This window comes from Agrilus planipennis, unplaced genomic scaffold (assembly GCF_000699045.2).
Source record: "Agrilus planipennis isolate EAB-ADULT unplaced genomic scaffold, Apla_2.0 scaffold51, whole genome shotgun sequence".
Classification (NCBI taxonomy): Eukaryota; Metazoa; Arthropoda; class Insecta; order Coleoptera; family Buprestidae; genus Agrilus; species Agrilus planipennis.
Window position 1 is genome coordinate 1,361,742 of NW_020438915.1, and position 21,610 is coordinate 1,383,351.

Consider the following 21,610-nt stretch of genomic DNA (forward strand, 5'->3'; position numbering starts at 1 on the left):
TTCACTTATTAGATGAACCCAAAGCTAAAGAAACTATGGATTCCATTTCTTTTTCTTATTACAATGTGTAAAAGATCGGAGACAAAATGGGGTTGTAAATATTTTGATATAAAATTATTTTACATCAATAAAATTATTTGCAACCCTATTTTGGCTCTGATCTTTCACGGCAAACAAACTATTTTGGCATCAGTGTCTTTTTTCCAATTAAACCGGGTGACAAATGCAAATAAGGAAGCATATAGAAGAATTATTTGTTGCTGAACTGAAGAAACTATAACATAAAGATAGAAAAACTGTATCTCAATCACTTCAAACAGGAGAATATGAATCATACTCAATCTTCGCAGGTGGTGATATAATGCAAACACCACTATTAGTCTAGAAAAACTTCAATATTTAAGAAATGAGAAAATGCCTGCAAGGTTTTCTTAACAAGTATTTTATACTTAAGTGAATGTAGAAAATTAAATAGGTACTACAAAAAAAATATTTATTTGAAAAAAATATTTTGAAATTACCTATTTTTCATTTAATATTTAAAATACAAAAGAGAAATCTATTTTGCATTTTGCATTTGAAATAACAAATCAAAAAAGTATTTGCGTTTTGTATTTAAATACTTTTAAAAAACCATTTTGCACATCTCTGCTTATTTGTTTGTGTTTTTTTTCCTGCTGACTTAACTATACATAAACTAAACAATAACACGTAATATTTTAAATTCTGATTTAAAACTTCGTTTATAAATGAATGTAATTGTTGTGACTTACATTGGCTAATTGTATTTCGAAGTTCAATGAATCTTCTAGTTCTTTTTTCGCTCTTTCTTTATCGGCACCGAACATAACAGAAATATCGACCATGTAGTTATAGTAAGCACGAACAAGTTTATCTTCCAATCCTTTTATAAGAAACTCCCTTCGTAATCCTAAAGCTCCTTGATCCAGCTGAAAAGTCAGTTATTATTAGCAACGAACTATGTCCTTTTCATAAAACAATTTTTGTTGTTTTGCCACACTATTGCAGAAGACAAAATTATCTTCTTCAATGTTTACTACGTTGCTATAGTTTGTAAGTCCTTTAAGGCATGCATTAGTAAATTGTTAAGTTTCAATTGTTAATCGATATGTGTATCACTGTATATTTTTTATATTTGCAAACATTTAAATGTTAATTGATTCGAAATCACTTTATATGTTCCTCATTTCGTTTTATGAGCGGTATAATCGTTTGCCCTATGTGCATTAAATTTTTTTTATTAATTTTTTGTGAATACATAATTTGTTGTAGCGAAACAATTGACAAATTAAGTTTGGGAAACTGTTTTGATTGTTATCAACTTTACATGTATTTCCTTCAACTAAACATTGATAAGATTAATTACTTTTTGTAACTTGAGCACACTTACATCAATTATACGTTTTGTAGAGTTCTTAAGATCAATGCCAATCGAAAAGTCGATAAAGTAATCAATACTGTATCCAGTTTTCCTAAATTTATAAACCAGTTCTTTCCAATCGAATTGTTCTTCGTTCCAGTTATCTCCTTCTAGAACAGGCCACCCTCCGATCTCTTTAAAAATGTCCTTCACAACGTCTAATCCTTCTTCTTCTATCGCAGTCTTATTCATACAGGCCCTGTACAATTTTTTCATCAAACCAAAAGGTTTCAGATCGCCTGGTTTGATAGGTTCTTCTATCATGACATGAAGCTGTTCTTGCAACATGTCGCTTATTAAACTGAACGAGGTAACAGATGATTTGTCATCCGGTATTGTTGTACTCCTAACAAAGTTTCCACATGAAAATTGATAGAAGTCTTCGCAAGGGTCCACTGATGTGTCCATTGCTTGAAGCACCTTCGACGCTGCATGGACACATCCTGGTTCCAGGCATACTTCTCTAAACGTTTCATCGTATGATGGGAAAGCACTTATTATTGCGGGTTCATGATTACTATGGAGGGCTTCGTATCCATAGGGTAAATCCTCTCCTAGAATTTTAAAGGTCCTGATCGATCTCGGTTATTTTGTTTAGGGAAAATATTTGTCTCAAAAAAGATTGAAAATTTTTCATCTAAATGACGTTTAATGACATAAGACCGTTAAATGATTATTCTAAATAAAAATTGTTTTAAGTTGCTGAAGAATCTTTAATAGATTTTCGTGTGGAAATTTTGTATGAATGAACCGATTTGGAGAAAGGAAATTTATATACATATCTAGTAGTTTTTGCTTATTAATTTCTGAGAAATTAGAGATTTTTAGAGAACTTTCTTGATCGTTATCTATGGCAAAAGTCATGAATCAGTAATGATATTATTGTCATTTCTTTTTATTATCAATATCATCCGTTCTCAGTGGAAATACAATCAATTATGTGTTAACATGAAAGAAAAGCAACATGAAAAATTAAAGAAAATGCTGAAAATAATTAAATGAGACAACACCAGGATAACTAGATAGGTATATTCTTAGAAAGTGTAGTTTTTGTAAATAATTTTTATGCTATTTGTGAATAATTATTATGCCGTTCTGTCACTTGGTTCAGTTCACGAACAAAACTATTTAATTGAATGGAAAGTGTTAAAAAATGGACAAAATTCACTGCTATCGTTACTAACGCTTTTACTAGAACGTCATCATATCCAACAACATAAATCATTTGTTACTTTCATTTGCTGCAGCGAGGCAAAATTAATTTTCTCCGTCGCATGAGAAATGAACTTTTCATGGCTTTTCACCTGTAATAATCACATTAACTTAATGACGGTTATTAGGCCTTCACAGTTTCAATCTCCTCTCTCCAATTAAAAATTTACCTAAAAGAAGTGTCATAGACTTTTTGAGATTCTACGTATTATACTTTTCGGTGAAGCAGCTTTTCAACGTGTCAGACTGTAATTTGTGAAAGTGACCGTAGTTTTGTAACAGTCATCACTAGTACAGCATACGGATAACTATTTAACCATAGGTACCAGTGAAAGTTTTGCTTCAATTAACTTTATGAATGGAAAAAGTTTTTGTAACTAGAGTATTATTAGATTAAGCCACCGGATTACGCTGTTTTTGGTTTAATTACTTCGTCGGGTGTCGTTACCGTTATTAGTAACAGCTAGAGCAAAAGTACAAAGATTTTGTGGTAGGTATAGTAAATTGGGAAAGCAATTTGATGATTATGTGAGAACAAAATGTGTATATGCGTAAAAAGTTCAGATTAGATAAGTTTTTTTACAATTATATATAGTACTTACCATCATTATCTTGGTTACTTTGGTAAAGAACTATCCCGAGCGCAATTACCAACGCAATTGCCAGAATAAAAACAATTGCAGCTATCAGGGTCAAATATTTTTCTAAACTAGTCCTCTTTCTCCACCATGTTGGATTTCTGAAACAATAATAGTAAATTAATTTAATATGCAATTTATAATAAATTATTATAGTTTATCAAGTTTTTAAATATTTATTTTAACAATAAATAATGATTTTAAATGGTATCAATTATAACAGCAAATGAAAAATTACTCATTCAGAGAGACTCAGGACCCAAGATCGCCCTCTTTGTATAAACTAATTGTGAATTTAAAAAATGATTGTCAGTTAAAGCCTGTTTTGGACATTTTGATTTATTTGGCACATAATCGCCACAATAAAATACGTTGGCAATCTAATGAAGGAAAAAACTAATTATTGTTCAAAAAGTCATCTTTATTTTGTTTCCGTCTCATTACTTTATCGACTTTAGTTGTTTAAAAAGTAAACTATACTGTATTTGACTACTAATTTGCACAGTTCATCTAACGAACCAATTTATTAACACTGAAACTACTGCTGAATGTAGATATTTTATGCGCACTTACCAATACTATTTTTTATTTAAATTTTATACTAACCAAAAACATGGTCGTATTTCTCCGTATCAACATGGCAAATTAAAAATTTATGAATGGAAATTCAGTAGAGATTCCAAATAAGCCAAAACTTGATGTATAGTGTCATAAAGTTAATGAAGCAAGTAATATTTTGTTGAATATTTATTTTATTAAATTGAATAAATTTGGGAAGTTTGTACGTTTAATGTTATCATAAATTGATCCAGAAAAAAAAAAACGAAAGAGCTTGTTGTTAATACCGTTTCTTTTACGTTTTTTTTTTATTTCATATTACTAACGGTTACTGGAGAAAGATGCAGACATAAAGATAGTAATGTGATATTCTTCTGAAGTGTGGGGTCTTGCCATTCACTTTAAGTGTTGGTAAATAAATTTCATCTTCCGAAAGAAAGTATTTTGTGTACACAAAAACGGTATTGTAAGCATTTTTAATATATCTCCATGTTTTGAATATTTTAGAGATATCTAAACTAATCTGAAAATTGAAATTGAATTAATTAAAATTCCCAAAATCTACTTTCTTAGTTTGTTCATTGATTTCGTACTTGATATTATACCTAACCTTTGCTTAAATGATGACTGTTAACTTTTTTATTTGGAACTTTTGCTATAAAATACTTCATGTTTAAAATTTTTCTATCAATTTTATTACGTAGATCTTTCTTTGGTCGGGGTAGAAGGTAGATAACTTATTTAATTTCTGAAAAGCTGCTCCAGCTTTGACGGTTTTATAAGATATAATTTCCTGTGACAGCGAAAAGCGTCTTCTTCGCGTGTAGCCAAGATCTTTCGCAATTTTACGTTTTATGCATTGGAAGTGGAGGAAACGTCATCGTCGAAGAAAATTAGGTCAAAAAAACTAATACACCTTATTTTTTGCTTTTTCACTTCCTTACTTACTCAAGTAAATACGTACTAGGTACGTTGGAGAAATATAACTTGGTTTAAATAAAGAAAAAGTAAGAAATCAGAATGCTTTTCTTATGGTAAAATTGTAAGGATGATTTTTAAGCGTATTTAGTTAAATTATTTAGAAATATTTCTTATTCACTTGTAGGCAGGTAGTTTAATTTTTGTAAGGGTGTGCTTAGAAACTGGAAGTTTTTTTAAGCGGTCAGTTTTTATTATAAACTTAAATAGAATAAGTTTGCAATATTAAAATACGAAATTAACTGCAAACAAAACTCTTAATCTATTTTTTAAATTAGTCAACTTTATGACCTTATACGGTAGCCAGCAATTGCTTCTTTTTTAACGAAAGTGTAATAAATTCTGATATTAAGTTCTTACTTTGTAATATTGGCAGAAATATAGTTTTTGAGGTATTATATTACATATTCAGTCAAGCAAATAATAAATTATTTACTAGATAAAAAGGATTATTGCTTTTACTTGTAGGTACATGCTTTTTGTATAATGTGAGATATTGTACAAGTGTAAAACATGTTACTTAACATACATCAGGTAAGACCGTGGCACAATTTTCGATTACAAATAGCTAAAACAGGTAAAACAATTGTTGACTATTTGAAAAACTATTAAACCATTATACCGGATGAATTCAACTGAATCGACTACTTACCTTAATTAGATATCTATGGTAGGTATACATATGATTAGGGGATTCGGTTTGCTACTAGTCAGGTACATACCTAGTTATGTTCAGTGCCCCTATCTATCGCTTAAAAGCTAACTCAATTAGGTGTTTGAATTTTATTATATAGGCATTTTTAAGTAATTAGAAAGATGCTTTGTTGGGCTTCAAGTACAAGTATTATAGGATTATTAGAAGACGATTTTGGATGCTCATGATTTTTGATAAGGCTATCATTTCAACTTTTTCTCAGTTTTACATTGACAACTAAACTAACGCACCGTCATTTTTATAGAAGTACATTGACATTATTGAGAAAATTGAGTTTGTTTTGAGGCATTTGTTAAACAAATTAATACATTGTTCTTTCACTCATTTTGTTTCTAGTTCCTGATAGTGTTTTACAAAAGAAAATTTCAAAACTAAAACGGTAAAATAATGGTTAGCTAAAGTGCTTTTACATATGAGTACATATTTATATAATATTTTCATTAATGCGTTACAAACAAACATGTAAAAATATCTCATAATGTTTGACTTCATTTTTACATACCAAACAAGTATTTATAAATGTAATAATGTTATTGTCAGTTTCCAAGTAAATGGTTGTTCTAGAAATAATTTTTGCCATTTACAAATGTTTGTTTTGTGTTGTTTTTCTTTTATTATTTTTGGAAAGTGACACAGGGTTGTTTTAATAGAACGTTAGTTGACGAAATCATGTATGCTTTTTTCTTGGAACAAGATGTTCTAAAGCATTTACGTAACTGTTGACTGACTAGAGATTTTTTCGCGTTGTTAACTTCAACTCTCTTTTAAACATATTACAGGGTGTTCTAAAAATAATACAGACAAGTACATATATATATATATATANACTTGAAGAGGTTACACAACTACGTTATTTGTGTCTGATGATTTTTTTCTCATTGTGTGGGTTACATTTCAAGTATAACCCTATGGAAAATATTCAAAATTCCCCACGAAGATAACAAAACATGTTGTATTGTAAGATTAGAAATAATAATTTAAATGTACCGACGTAAAAACTGACTTCAATACTTTGCCTTTATGCACAATCTTAAATTAAAATGTTAACAAGTACAAGTAGGGCCACAATTGATATGTAAGCCATAAAATGAAAAATTTAGATGGAAATGATGAGGGATGTAATCTTTTCAAGGAGCTTTTTTATAATTTTCCCCAATTTTCTACCCTTATAAATGACTAATGTAATCCCATGAGACCCCTCGTCCCTTCCTATGCAATTACAATGTCATTTTTTTAATTAAAAAACTGTACATGACAAGAACAATTTTTGCAAGTCAGCAAATACTATTCTTCTCAGAAGCTTTAGTAATATTTGTTGTTGAGAGCTCTAAATAAAAGTACATACTGGTTTTGGTGAATTATAGTAATAGTTTTCGCTAACACATTTGTTTACCTTCACAATAAATGTATTAGGATTTAATTTATCGCTAAAATTGAACCTTGACTAATAACTTACAATATTCATGATGTTATAAGTAGGTGTTTTGAAAATATTTTTGTTTTTCATAAAGGTGAAACTAAAGCAGCTCTATACACCATGAAATTGGTAGAAAGTAATAAACTGAATTACTGGCAAATTGACTGCAAAGGGGCATGTAATTAAAGTAATTTTAGAGCTGTGGATAAGTACTGCTTTGATAGATTATATAGCATTTAATGTGTTACTTATATAATATTAATTGGAGCTAAAATCTTCATTATTTTTGTGAATTTATTCTGTATTGGTGAAGTTACTTGCCGAATAGTCCTGTCTATTCTATAAAATAGATTTTGCAGCTTTTCTTGTTAGTTTAAAATTTGATTATAGTTTTTCTTTTTTTAGAATTATTGATCAAAAATGGGTTAACTTTAAATGTTCTTGACTAAAATTTATAAAGAGAATCAGAAATGATATGATATCTCATAATGTTTTACAGCTGGTTTTTACTACTTTTAGTTATTCCAAAATCTTCAATTAACTTAAATATTCAACTTAAGTTCAGAATAAATTTATTTATTTGCTATTTGCTATTAAGTATTAGTTGAATGGTTGACGCACGCTTTTAATTCTTGTAACGCCGTCACACTGACAGTATGTTTTAATTACAAACTTGTTTCTAGTGGTTTTACAATAATTGTGTTAAATTACTTTCACCTGAAGAAGGCACTGTGTGTCGAAACATGTAGTTATTTTAATACTAATTGAAATTAAACCACTTGTTTATTGTTATGGCATCCACTCTTGTTATCCATGTCCCTGCCATTGCTGTTTGCATTTGTTTATGAAACATCTTTTTTACGCGTTAGTGAACAAATAAATTAGTGGTTATAAATAAATAATAATCGCCTGTTAACGCAATAAAAAAGCGGAACAACCGCAACTTGTTTCGGGTCGATTTCCCATTTTCAAGGTAAAACTTACCTTTTTGCATAATAGGTAATAATTATGTTTTGCATAACACTTCGTACATTATATTTAACATAAGAAGTTAACGCTATAACTAGGTATAAATACATTGAATTAGATCGATGTGAAACATCAAAAGTTTGAGGAAAAGATTCATTTGAAATTTAATTCACGTGTTTCAGAGTTGTTGGCAATTAATCAAATGGTTAATCAGCATAAACAAGGAGGATTTTTGTGTATTTTTGTGTCTGCTAGGTTGTAGTTAGTGTTCTGAAGATTAAGCTATTAATTCTGACGTTACAAGCATTTTTTTTAATAATTGTGTTCCTAGAAACGTTTATTGACAGAATCAACCGTATGTCCAATATAAAATTTAGTAAGTACTTGCACTTAAAAGAGTGTTAATAAGAAATGATAAGGTTTTTTTTTAAACACAAAGGTATAGGTTAAAAAATATTTATTTATTGTAATTCATAATAATTAACTTAAATTATTGCGTGCGGAATTATTGACAAACACTTGCTTGACACTCTTAAAGTCGGAAAAAGAAGAAAGAAGATAAGTTATAGGGTTCTCTTTAACAGTCATCCAGGTTACTTAGGTATAATTTTAAACTGCTGGTTAAAAATATTTCATAATATTGTCATCTATCACCTACGTTCAGGTAGGAATGTGGCAGATTTTCTGTCACCATTGCCATACGACTTGGAATGGATTACTTTAAATAGATTACGGTTTTAGACTGTTCTATTAATATAATAACGTTCTTATTACTGCGTGATAGTTACATATACTTAACAATACTAATATCTGGGCGTTTGCTACATTTGTTGCAAATGCTTGAATAAAAGCAAGGGAATTATACTGGATGTGAAGGATTAAGTGAATAATTAATGTTAGAAGGCTTTACTTGTTGAAACTCTATAATCAATTAAAGTTAAAAAAATATATATTAATAGTTCACAACAATTGTTTTACCAAAACATTGGCTTCTTCAGGTGAAAATATTCTGACTAAAATTGCTACAACTTTATTGGGTCGGAAAACGAAAGGGTAAGAATTTAAGTTCTTGGGGGAAAATTTAAATTTAATAAAGGAAAACTATTTATATCAGTTTGATTGTTTAGTAAAATATTTAATTTATTGTATTTATTAATATCAAGACTTTCGCCTGGGTTCAATTTATAGCTTTTTGGTAATTCTTTTAAGATTTTAAAAGTGTCATTAAATGTCTGTCTCTCCTTTAATAAATGTTCTGCATATCTAGAATCAGCTTTCCCATTTGTATAGCTCCTCCTGTGTTCTGCAATCCTTTGATTGAAGGATCTTCCAGTTCGTCCAACATAGACTTGATTATAGTCCCCACCTTCCAATAAATAAACTCTTGATTTAGATCCTTTATCAGTTTTATCTCTATTATGTTTATAAATTTATTATTATTAAGCTAATTTTGTTACAATTTTAATCAGAATATCTTCATCTTGGTTAAGTGAATCTTCCTAAATCATTAGTTTTGGTGATTGATAGTATTTTATTTTTCACTTTTAAAATAATTTTGGGTCTCTAACGCCTTAGCAAATTGCAATGTGAATTTTAGTTGTTTTTATTTACGTTACAATTGCGTGCTGAGAATTTCTACTACTCATTCAAATTTAACATTTTTCCGTCTACGTTTAAATTGAAATGACCTAAAAATGTTAATTGGAGACTGACTTCTAATCATTTGTTCAGATAAAGAAAAGAGCCGAAAAAGAATAAGAATTTTTAATAAATGTGAATGTGAACTTTTCATCGTGTGTTGCAGTAGTGTACAATTTGGAGTATTCGGGGCTTTGGTTCATCAACATCATTATCATGAGGTTTCAGTCCAAGAATAGATGGACTCGCACTTCCACTCCTTCCTATCCTCATCTAATATTTGCATTTCCTTGAAACTGTCAGTAACTATTTGTAAACAGTAATCTAATCTAGGTCTACCTCTACCCCTCCTAACTCCTGTTTCTGCCTCTAATATGTCTCTGAATAAACCTTCATGCTTCAGAAGGTGTCCTACCAATCTATTGAGCCTATTTCATATTGATTTTCATAACGTCTTCTATCCTCCCATTCTTATTTCTAATGCCTCCTCATTTCTAACTTTCTCTATCCATGTTATGGTCATTATTCGTCTGTAACACCACATTTCGAGTGCTTCTTTTGAATTTTGGCTCTTAGAATTAAAATGTACCCGAATTTTTCGCAATATAAAGCCAAACTATGGTTCAGGGTTGCAAAAATATTCAAATCGAGACATTTTTCAATTTTAATCCCAATTACTACGCTCAAGGGAAGAAGTAAATAAGCAGCCTGATGGGATACATTAGTTTTGCTGTCCAAGTGCGTCATGTACCAATAATATCATGGAATTTAAGGCGTTTTGAATTATATGCGATTGATTATATTTTACATTGTCATTTCTATGGAAATTAAGGACATTTTGGGTTATACGTAACTTAAAATCTACAAGGATGTGGTCCACCCTTGGCACGTGCAAAAAAAGAGCTGACTCCGTCCCTGTTTGGGTGACAATGCAACTTCCAAATTTTTAATGCTTAACGTTTCGTGTGGAAGTGCGTGTTAATTAAGAATTGTGAATTGACCTTCGAATCAATGGTGCCGTGACCGACAAACGACGTTCGCTTTTCAGTTTCCTTTTATTGTTATATGCTTTCTTAAATATGCGGATCAGAATGATTAGAACGGGTTTCCGTATTTCAATAAGTAAGCATCGCGTTTTATGATATTATCAATTCGTTCATTATTATGAGATTTAATGGCAAAGAGACTGACGCCAGTTTTAGTTTACTGCTATTATTGTCAACTTTTTTTGAAGACATAAGAAAACTATAAAACGCTTGACAATTAAAAATTGATTCTGAAGTAAGTAATCTCTAGATCAGATATCTCTATTTTTTAGAAAGGCGTGAAAAATTATTTTTCTGAAAAATTCATTCGAATTGCAAAATGGAGAGATAAATACAAAATTTTTTCTTAATTTTTTTAAAAATTGTAAAAACAAATAACTAAAGCGTTAAAATTAAATTGTTTATCGATTCATTACATTCGTAACATAAATGATTGTTTATTAAAAATTACCATATATATCTTGTAAAGTCTGGGAGAAACTTAATGAAACTTAGTTGCTTGATTTTGGTCTAATGTACACCAACTGGACAGTATTCAAACTATTTTGGTTTGATTGATAAGATTACAGTGTTGTTGCCATGATTTGTAGCCATTTGGTTTGTATTTCCTTTGATGGAATAGAATAGATGACAAGGGTTAAGTTAAGTAAATATATACCTATGTAAAGAGGTCGTGCCGAGTCTAAGGGTGGAATGTGTATGCATATAGTACTTTAATATTCCGAGATGTTCTGGCAAAGTCTTTGTGACTATTTTTCATATTGTTGTGGATCATTGTATGTAAATTTCTGACAATCCTCAAATATTTACTTATTTTTAATCTTTACACGTTTCTAAAGTCAACAACCTTTAGTTTACATTTTAAAATCTTAAAGAATTTTCAGTGGATTACTCATTATACATAATATTAACCTATAACAATTACCTAAAGCTTCGCTTAACAAAATAACATAAATATTACAGCAAGTAGCGGTTCTTTAAATGGCCCTATTTTTGAACAACAATTTGATATTTCTAATATCAATTCATGGCAAAGCAACTAGATATGTGTAAGTTGTATGTTAAAGCAGTAAAATAAAATAAAACAGTATATCGTTCTACATTCATATGGATATGAGTGTTTCCATATTTAAACGATTCTAACGGTACAACGAAGCCTTACTTTGAATGCATGATGGCAACCACAATATAAAATGACAACAACATCGCATTTCTTGAAGGAATATTTACATTTCATAATAATTCTACGCATTCGTAGAAGGTGTGAAAATATTTTCTCGGAATAAATATTCTTTAAAGGGTAACTGCTGATCAAACGTGCTTCATTTGACGTAATAGGGAGTTCAATTGTATCTACAGTCATTGGAAAATAAAATTTTCCAAAATAACCGCCAGGTAAATCATAGAAAACACTTAACTTAATAAAAGTATTTCAGGCTACTTTTAAGGTAACCATATGGGTAAGTGAAAATGCTACATAAAAAAGGAATATGATGCAATGTATGTGCATGTACTGAACAAAGTAGTAGAGTTCTGAACGTAAGGATCAAAGAACATAAATACAGTACCTGATATAAATAAACCCAATTGTGCTTAGATAAATTGTTTTTGAAAGTACGTACGTTAGGTTTTTTTAATAATGCTAGGTTTTATGTAAATTCTAAAGGTACATACACGACTAATTTATGTTTGAAAAATTAGATCCCAATTTCGACTACTTTCTGATCTGAATTTTCAATACTTTTTGCTAGTCATTTAAACAGGAAGTAAAGCTATCGTAAATAATTCCGTGTATGTTATTGGGAGATTTCTTCTTTCACAAAAAGCTCTTTCATTTCGAAAAATTATAAGGCGTTTTCCAATTGTTTCTGTAGTCCTGCATCTGTCTAATTTTTCCTGATATATACCCGTATGTATCACACTTTAGTTTGAAACTTTTGTCTATGACTTTTATAGTATAAATCTTCTTTGAAGATATGTAAGATCATAATGAGTTGAATTGGAAATTCACTGACTGATCTTCAGAAATATTTTCACGGTAAATTAACTGATATTTTTTATTTAATACGTTTTGATTACATTCGAAATAAACCGATGAAAAAAATGTCTTATGCTTTCTTCTACGAAAATATTACTTCAACTTAACGTTTCGCTTGTGGGCTTAAGATATGGATTTTTGTTATTCGTTTTCTATGTTTTTTCATGTTTCATTCCTAAATTGAAAACAAGATTAAAATGAGAAAACGTTGTTGTTTTAAAATTGTTAACTGTAATATTATTATTTTAGTTAAATCAAAGCTTTATGTGTACTGCTTTGTACTAGATGATTACTTTGCTTTTTCATTATAGTTTCATTACGATTTGAGATTATCTTCAATATTTAAAGTGTTAAAAATTATTAAAAAAATCCACTAAGAGATATTTCGTGGTAATTTTTGTTCAAGGAAGGTGATAAGGTATTAAATATTTTGAGTGATCTATGCCCTTTTTTTTTAATTTTAATAATGAGTTGTTTGTACTGATGTTGTCCTAATTTGGTTGGAGTTGCTTCCTAACGTTTCGCCAGCACGATGGCTAACTTCTTCAGACGATGCTGGATGTCCACAAGGACCTCTGAAGAAGTTCGCCACTCTTGTTAGCGAAACGTTAGGAAACAACTGTAACCGATGATGACTTTCAGATGCGAATCACGACAGCGTCAGTACATCTACTGACTGACTAAAAATGTTATTAAAAATATAATTGCATGACGGCTTTGTAGGGCTTTGAATCGTGAGCGGTAATCCCTGCGTGGTGATATTGGAGCATGTAAAAAATGCCGGTTAGAAATTAGTAAGGTATTAGTAAAGGTACGCGAATGGAAATCAATAAGAAATAGGCGGGATAAGTTCATACCTTCTCAAATATGAAGGGTTAGAAGCAGAAACAGGAGGTAAATCCTAATTAGATTAGTGTTTGTACTTATTTTAATATATGACCAGGTACGGGATAATTATACCAGGTATTCGGCAGTGTTGGTTAACTTTACCAGGGGAAAAAAAAGACAAATACCGTGAATAATAATTTATTAAGTATAACAAAAGAACTACCTAATGAAAATTGGTAATTAAGATTGTATTGGGATAGGTCGTTTTTCCTAAATTCTATTATTAATTGATTAATGTACTAAATTATTTGTTATTTCGATTTTGTTCTCGTATAATTTACTATTTCTAATGAACAGGAATAAATCAGTATGGTTTAAGTGTGCTAAAATTTCTGTGTTTCTGTCGCTTGTTGAGATAACAGGTTTTGATTAGCGATTAGTATGATTTTGTCACCTTGCAGACTTTTAGTGTTGAACGGTTTCAACTCGACCATCTCGTTGAAAATCCGCCAACCAGGAATTAAAATTTCATTGGTTTAGTGTTTAAACGGCTTTTTGAACGTGAGTTAATGTGGATTGGGACATTGGTGAGGGTGATATTTAATAAAAAGCTCGGTAGGTACCGACAAAATCACTATCAGGTGCTTCTCTAGTATTTATCTCTGGTTGTTGGCAAATTTGGAGATTGATTCAAGATAGGAAAAAGTAAAGATAATGCTTTCTAGGGATATTTCCCATAATTAAAATATTTGTTACCTACATATGTAGGTATGTAAATTTAAAAAAAGTTTTGCTTAATATATTTTTATTGGAATTAAAACTATTTAACTAAATAAGTGATAATGTGGGTGGAAGCGAGTTTTAGATCTTTGCTTTTTGATGTTTGATTTTCTGCCAAATGGCAAATTGTGGTTAAAATTAGATTAATATCTTCAATGTACCTATAAGTAAAAGCATGGCGTGTAAATATTGATTAAACCGAATGTTTGAACTGATTAACTACCTTTTATCAACAAGATTGACTTGCACAGTTTGAATACAAAAGCTAATTCGCCTTTATTGCTTTTTGCAATAAGCAGTCACATTAAAGCAATTACACACTTTCGTATGATGTTTATTGTTTCATTTAATTATAGTTTTATATTTTATTACAAAAATAGGTCGTATTATACGATGTCCTCTTTTATCGGGTAAAAGGTCATGTATTTTTTAAAACAATTTCCTTTGACAATGAACTAAAAATTATTATAAGAATACTTTGTTAGTATAAGCACCTGAAGGTTGCATAGTATCATTGGTCGCTCGTAAGTAAATATGTGTTAGAATATCAACAAGGAATACTTGTATTTATGTACGAACATTTATATGCACGAATATTATAAGTAAAAATTTAAAAGATAGTAAAATTTGAGTCAACCTGGAAATAACTGTAGTTGGATATCAGCATGTTTTACATGTTTATCAGCAACTGGTATAATTTACCGGTAGCAGTTTGTAGTATGATAAAACAAATTGTTATCAGTACGTTTTAATTAATGAGTGCATATTTTCAGTGGGGCGCTGTTATAAATTATTATTATCACACGTAAATTATTACAATGGCACATTAAATAAACGAGTTTTTCTTACTCATCAAAAATTTCTTGAATATGTACAAATGTTAGGGAATAGGCATCTATTATCTAGAAAAATAATACAGTTTCCGAGGGATAAAAAAATTTGTTTTATGTGGTCGATTTCATGCCTTAATTACACCACCGATGGTCATGAAATTTTGCACGCAATTTGTCAGGGGTAGAGAAAAGGACATAGGGTATCTTTTATCCATAAAAATAATACAGTTTCCGAGGGATAAAAAAATTAGTTTTATGTGGTCGATTTCACCCCTTAACTACACCACCAATCGTCATGAAATTTTGCACTCAAATTGTTAGGGGTACAGAAAAGGACATAGGGTATCTAATATCCAGAAAAAGAATACTGTTCCCGAGGGAGAGAAGAATTAGTTCTATGTGCTTGTTGACGATTTTTGGCAATTATTTAGGACATAAACGCGGGTAAAATCTAGTTACCTATAAAGAGTTAAGCCACCTGCTAAAACTATACAAGAGAATTGGGTTTTATAATTCAACGATTACGGCTTTATGGTCGGTAAAGGTCCTCTGCACTGTTTAAAATTAGGGTCGTCTGATTCTAAGGGCGCAACAGCTCTGGGACGATTATTTTTATGAAATTAAATTGACAATTTTAAAAGGTTTGAAAAACGCTGCCCTTGAAGGTGCACTTATGATAATTAGTTAGTTAAAACTTACCTAAAGCGGCCACGCATAGTAAGGCATTCACTTTTACATTACATGTAAACGAGGAAATTAAATAAAATAAATAATTTTTCATGTTTCTAGAATTTATTGTAACATATATCATATATATGCTGTATGGAATCAAGAGATTTCTGTGGCAAATATTGAGAAAGAAAGATTGTTTTTATCATGTTTTCAAACACTTTCACGTGTTGATGGGGCCGATGTTGTAAACGTCGTAAATAAATCATTAATTTGAATGATTTGCACTGCAATAATAAACTAACGATCTTGACCAATTAAATCGTTATGATGTAACTAAACCGATTTTTTCAACTTCAACTTTATTTAACAATTACCGCCTATTATTATTATTATTAAAAGCCTTGACTTTCTGCCACAACAAATATCTGGTCTGTTAGCAATAATAACAGACGTGAAAATTACTTTAGATGAAATAAATTTTAACAAAACATTAGGCCAGTTTTGACCCGCAACTTCATCTGCTTGAAACAATTTGTAATTGTTTATAATAAATACAATTATTATAAACAAAAGGCAATTAAAATAAATTAGCCCAGATCACTGCTGACAACCTGCTATGCTCGTCTACTATAAGGTTTTATGGAAAGCGGTTCAGCCGTTTGCAAGATTTGTCCGTATAGACAAACAGACAGACAGACAGACAAACTGACAAAAATATAAGATTTGATGATAAAAGATATTTATATACATAGACATAGACTCACTTGATAACAGTCTGTTTTACATCTGTGGTCATCGTGGACTTTTCCTTCGAACTTTCCCGGTCACTAATTTAGGAAATTGGCACTGATCTCGTTCACGTGGTGATCTTCCTTTTATGAATGAGTAAAAAAATTAAAAAAAAAAGATTTAGATGTTCTTTTGCATGGTCCACACTAGGCGCGATCGACGTGAATGATGTTTCTTCGTCGCGGAGTTTCAATTTTAGATTTTGATGGAAAAGGAAAAATGCGTCAACCACGGTTAGCAAACAGGCAAAACTGTCTCTTCGTACTCGACTCTTTGAAGAGCGGAGCACCTGTAGTCGTTTGCCAAATATCCTGCCGTTGATATAAACTTTCTAAGTGCCTGTAGAATGTTGTTGTATGCGTTCCCCACTCTAAACACAACACAACACAACACTCTCTTACACGTCGATGCACCTTGTTTTCCGCTTAAAAAGAATATTCTTTTTTTCTTTTCGTTTTCCTTCTTTATTTTTCTTTCTAGTTACCTTGCCAGTTTGCCTCATCTAATATTACTTCGAAAGTTTGTCGCGCGCATGATAATCGACAGTTTGTGTACTCTCGCGGCGTTATCGGTCGCCGAAGATCGAAGATGAAAAATAATACTCTTTTTCATCAAAAAAATATCTGAGAAAACGCTCGACTTAAACAACGTCAGGTATACTTCTGTTTTCACGAATCGGAAATGGATCGGTTCGATGACCCGGAAAAGCACCTGATACCGACCCATTTTGATCTTGTGAGTAACATAGCTTACATGTTGACAATAGACGCACTTTTGTAAGGTGCAAGTCTATATCCTTAGGGCGTTTTCACACGATACCAAATATTCATCATCATAAGGTCGTCAGTCCGTCAGGCTGGTTGGACCTTATGTCCCGAGCTAATCTTCGCATTTCTCAAAAACTAGAACAGCGTACATCCTTAACTATTTGCGAACAGTAATCTAATATAGCTCTACCTCTACCACTCATAACTCCCATTTCTGCTTCTAATATGTCTCTCACTAGACCTTCATACCTGAGAAGGTGTCCTACTAATCTCGATTATTTCTCATTGACTTTCCATAGAGTCCTCTGTTCTCCTGTTCTTCTAATACCTCTTCATTTCTAACCTTTCCTATCCACGGTAACACCACATTTCGAACGCATCTAACCTTTTCTTTTCCGCGGCGCACACCGTCCATGTTTTGCACCCGTACAGCGCCGCGCTCCTAACATACACTGTAACAATCTTTATCGAATTTCTAATTTATACAATATCGCAGGCTGTAATTGTTAAATGGTTTCGATACATTTTATACGCGGCCACGATATCATAAAAATGTTGATAAGTAATGGAGCTACATCGCAAATCAACGAAATATATATTGCACTATATTTAGTCTTTGAGTTTGTAATAATTTAACGCAAGGTTATGCCTCTTTTCACACAGCAATTAACTATCACTTATCAACATTTTTATGGTATCGTATTCTCGCATAAACCATTTATAACGCGCGTTGTATATACCGCCGTGTGAAAGCACCCTTACGGTGTCCCTGATAGTAGACATCCACGCATTTCTTTAACAATTGGAAATGAATGTCTGTTTGTTTTCATCTGATTTGAGATGGTTGAGTAAAGACGCAAAAAATCTGATACCTAGGTATATGTATTAATCGAAGTCTTAAAAATGAGAGCTTTTCTGGAGTCCGCTTCTTTTTTACCCAAATGTTTTGCTATTTTTAGATTCTATAGCTAATAGAAGGGTATGTTGTCTGGCTGCATAATCGTAATTAATGTTATATTATCTGAGGCTAGTGTGGTTTATTCAGACAAAAAAACATTTTTGTGTAACTGTTTTACCTATTAAAATTTGGCAAGATGCCTAATTTTTTTTAAAAGTGTAAACAGGCCTTAAACAATATTACTAAAGTTGGATATTTTGAGTTTAGGAAGTTTATAAAATAGTAGTAAAAAAAAACATGATAAAAACAATAATCAATAATAAATCAATAAGTTATACATTTATATATTTCAAATTTTCTTAATTTGTAATTGAATTTTGTTAAAACTTTATCTTTTCTATGCNCAGCGCCATTTGTTGTATTTTCTATCTATGGAGCATTATTACCGCTGTAGCATTTACCTAAAAGATCCAAGTAAATTACAGAAAAACTTGGATTAGGGCAGACGGACCTTCGTGTTTGAGGTATCCTACCAACCTATATCGCCTATTTCTTATTGCCTTCCGTAGAGTCCCTTGTTCTTCTATTTTTTCTAATACCTCTTCATTTCCAATCTTCTCTATCCACGGTATCTTCATCATTCGCCTGAAACACCACATTTCGAACGGTACTAACATTTTCTTGTCCGCGGCGCCCACCGTCCATGTTTCGCACCCGTACGTTTGTTTATCTCAGAAATTAATTTTTTAATGTCATAAAAGATGGTAATAAAAAATAAAAGATGCGCACATTTTTTAGTATCTATTTATTGGGTGACGTACATAAATATAAATTTTATTCAGAAATGGAAGGTTAACCACAAAATTGCATATGTTATGCAAAAAGGAATGAGGATTATTATTAATATTTCATTAGTATTCAGATATTACAGAAATAAAGCAGTATTTTATAATATGGATTATTTTATGTTAGGATCTGAGTACCTGTAGTGAGGCCAGTTTGAGAAGGCAAAGTCTGCACTAAAATACTCGACTAGAATAGAACTATTCTGAAGCCTGCAATACAAAATGTAATTATAGTATAAAGTAATTAATAAATTCGATCCTTTTTCGCTTTTTCTAATTTGTTTCGACAGCTCTATTGCGTAAAATAATATAGTAAAGTAGTCCTTTTCTAGCTCGATAATTTATTGCAGAGTTTGCCTTCTAAAATTGCCTCGATTACGGATACATTTTGAATTTATCAATTCTGGTGGCAGTCATTCAATCCTTATTTGAAAAGGATGCACATCAAATACTTAAGAAACCAGAAATGGTTTTACGACAAACTCTTATTATTTTCTTCATTTCCTTTTCTTTCCAATACAAAATTTCAAACATTAATCTTGCAATATCAGCATCTCTTTATGATCCCTTTCTTTAATCTTTAGCTTTTGAAGGACAACGTAAAGGGTAATTTTCGTATACACCTACCTCAATTTTAGGATAGAATATCGAAATATGAAAGGGGCAAATATAAGATTCAAAATCAAATAAAACCGCATTTGTATGTAAGAAAAAATGTGGTTTTACCTATATATTTTTATTTAGTTTTAAAGTAGTCAATCCGACTTTTTATTTTTGGCTTATAAACAATCTTTTTTCTTCTTTTGAGAATTTTAAAATGATAAATTCTTTTAGGAATTTTAAGTTTTTATCTAGTAGTTGACTTTACTATTCAAAGACCTGCTGGACTACCTGCAATTCGTTAATATTCAATATAAAGTTGTATATTCACTTAATACCTTGAATTTTCTACACTAAATTTTCGCTCTATTTATTTACCAAAGTGCGCGAATGTTGATATGAATAAATTGATTTTAGTTTACATCTATCGACATTCGACTTGCACAAAAATTTTAGCATTTTTACTGTTCTGCTAGAAAGTATGTCAAGCTTCAGTCACTTAAATGCTATGCCCTAAAAGTGGATTCATATACGTTTGTTTTCATTAAAAAAACTGATTGCTCAAGCACCTAAACGAAATATTAATAAGCAATGTAATACATGAAATTATTATGCCCACTGGGTACTAAAGATATTTATCTCATAAGTACATAGATTAATATTTATATAAAGAGTTTTAGCAATAGTGAAAATAAAAACAAAATCATCAGAATTTTTCATGGTATCCACGAACAAATCGTCTAGTTTGGTCTTTAGAAAAGAAATATATTTCCATGTGGATATGGTTTAAAATACAATTATTAATTTAATTGATTGCCGATAGAATTTTATTTAACTATATGTGTCAAGATTTATGTGATTGTCGTTTCGAATCCTGCCTGAGAACTGTAGGTCATTAATCCTGAGGTAGTTGCTAGACCTTTCTAATGGTTCAGTGACAATTCTCTTCATAAAAATTGTAGTGACGAAATCATTAACCCTGCTGACAATAATTTAAATTAAATTATTTAATAAATTATTTCACTTTTATGGGGGTTATCTCTCATGCATTTTTACTTAACGAATTCAACAGATTTTTTTTATTTTACGTAAAAGTGTTTAGGTCTTTTAGTTATTTCTTCTTCTACTACTACCTTTTTCTTTCTTCTTTTTTACCTGTTGTCCTTGATGTGCGTAACGTAGTGAATAGTGATTAGGAATTTAGATTAATAAGGTTTGTAAGTACGTTCAAAGGACGATATACATTTTGTAAAACACAGGTCAAGAATAGTAATAGATGTTTAACTTAATGTATTCATATCATTCCACCCCCACTACCCCTCTAGACTGTCACTATAAACTTTAAATATTTTCTTCTCATAAATATTTAATTGGTAGTTTTATAATCGCTCGTAGAATCAAACAAAGATTGTGGTGTGACAGCAAGATTGAACTGCTACCTTTAAAGTTATCTTCACGTCTGTCCTTAGATAGTGAACATCAGAACCTTTACAAAATTTTAATTGCCAATTTTGATTTAGTCAGTCTTTGAATTGCGGGCCCTACATAACAGCTAGCCAATTAAATAAAATTTTGTGTGTTATAAGTTTTAGTACAACTATTTAATTATTAGTTATTCCTTATGTAGGATAACAGACTGGTTAGACACGTACCTCTACTCTTACCTATCCTGAGCTAATCTTCATATTTCCTTAAAACAAAAACAACCTTCATCCTTAACTATTTGCGAACAGTAATCCTAACTCCCGTTTCTGTCTCTGACCAGACCTTCATGCCTGAGAAGGTGTCCTACTAACCTATCTCGCCTATTTCTTATTGACTTCCATAGAGTCCTCTATTCTCCTATTCTTTCTAATACCTCTTCATTTCTAACCTTCTCTATCCACGGTATCCTCATCATTCGCCTGTAACACCACATTTCGAACGCTTCTAACCTTTTCTTTTCCGC

The 21,610-nt window shown here is 30.8% G+C and overlaps 1 protein-coding gene and 1 long non-coding RNA gene across 4 annotated transcripts in view; one reads left to right on the forward strand and one right to left on the reverse strand.

Moving 5' to 3' along the window:
* LOC108733022 (neprilysin-2) overlaps positions 1-16,880 on the reverse strand; it is a 32,660-nt gene extending 15,780 nt beyond the window's left edge. Inside the window, exons 1-4 of one of the 3 annotated variants that reach the window (XM_018464042.2) lie at positions 16,528-16,878; positions 3,256-3,392; positions 1,412-1,995; positions 774-950 (exon numbers count right to left, since the gene is read on the reverse strand). In XM_018464042.2, coding sequence (XP_018319544.1) covers positions 774-950; positions 1,412-1,995; positions 3,256-3,392; positions 16,528-16,559 — 930 coding nt within the window. In that variant the 5' untranslated portion in view covers positions 16,560-16,878. Of the gene's footprint in view, positions 1-773; positions 951-1,411; positions 1,996-3,255; positions 3,393-15,790; positions 15,875-16,527 lie in introns of those variants that run through there. The other 2 variants (XM_018464044.2, XM_018464043.2) reach the window with 2 other exon arrangements.
* Positions 1-21,610, forward strand: part of LOC108733025 — a 45,708-nt gene that overhangs the window by 13,576 nt on the left and 10,522 nt on the right. The window lies entirely within an intron of this gene.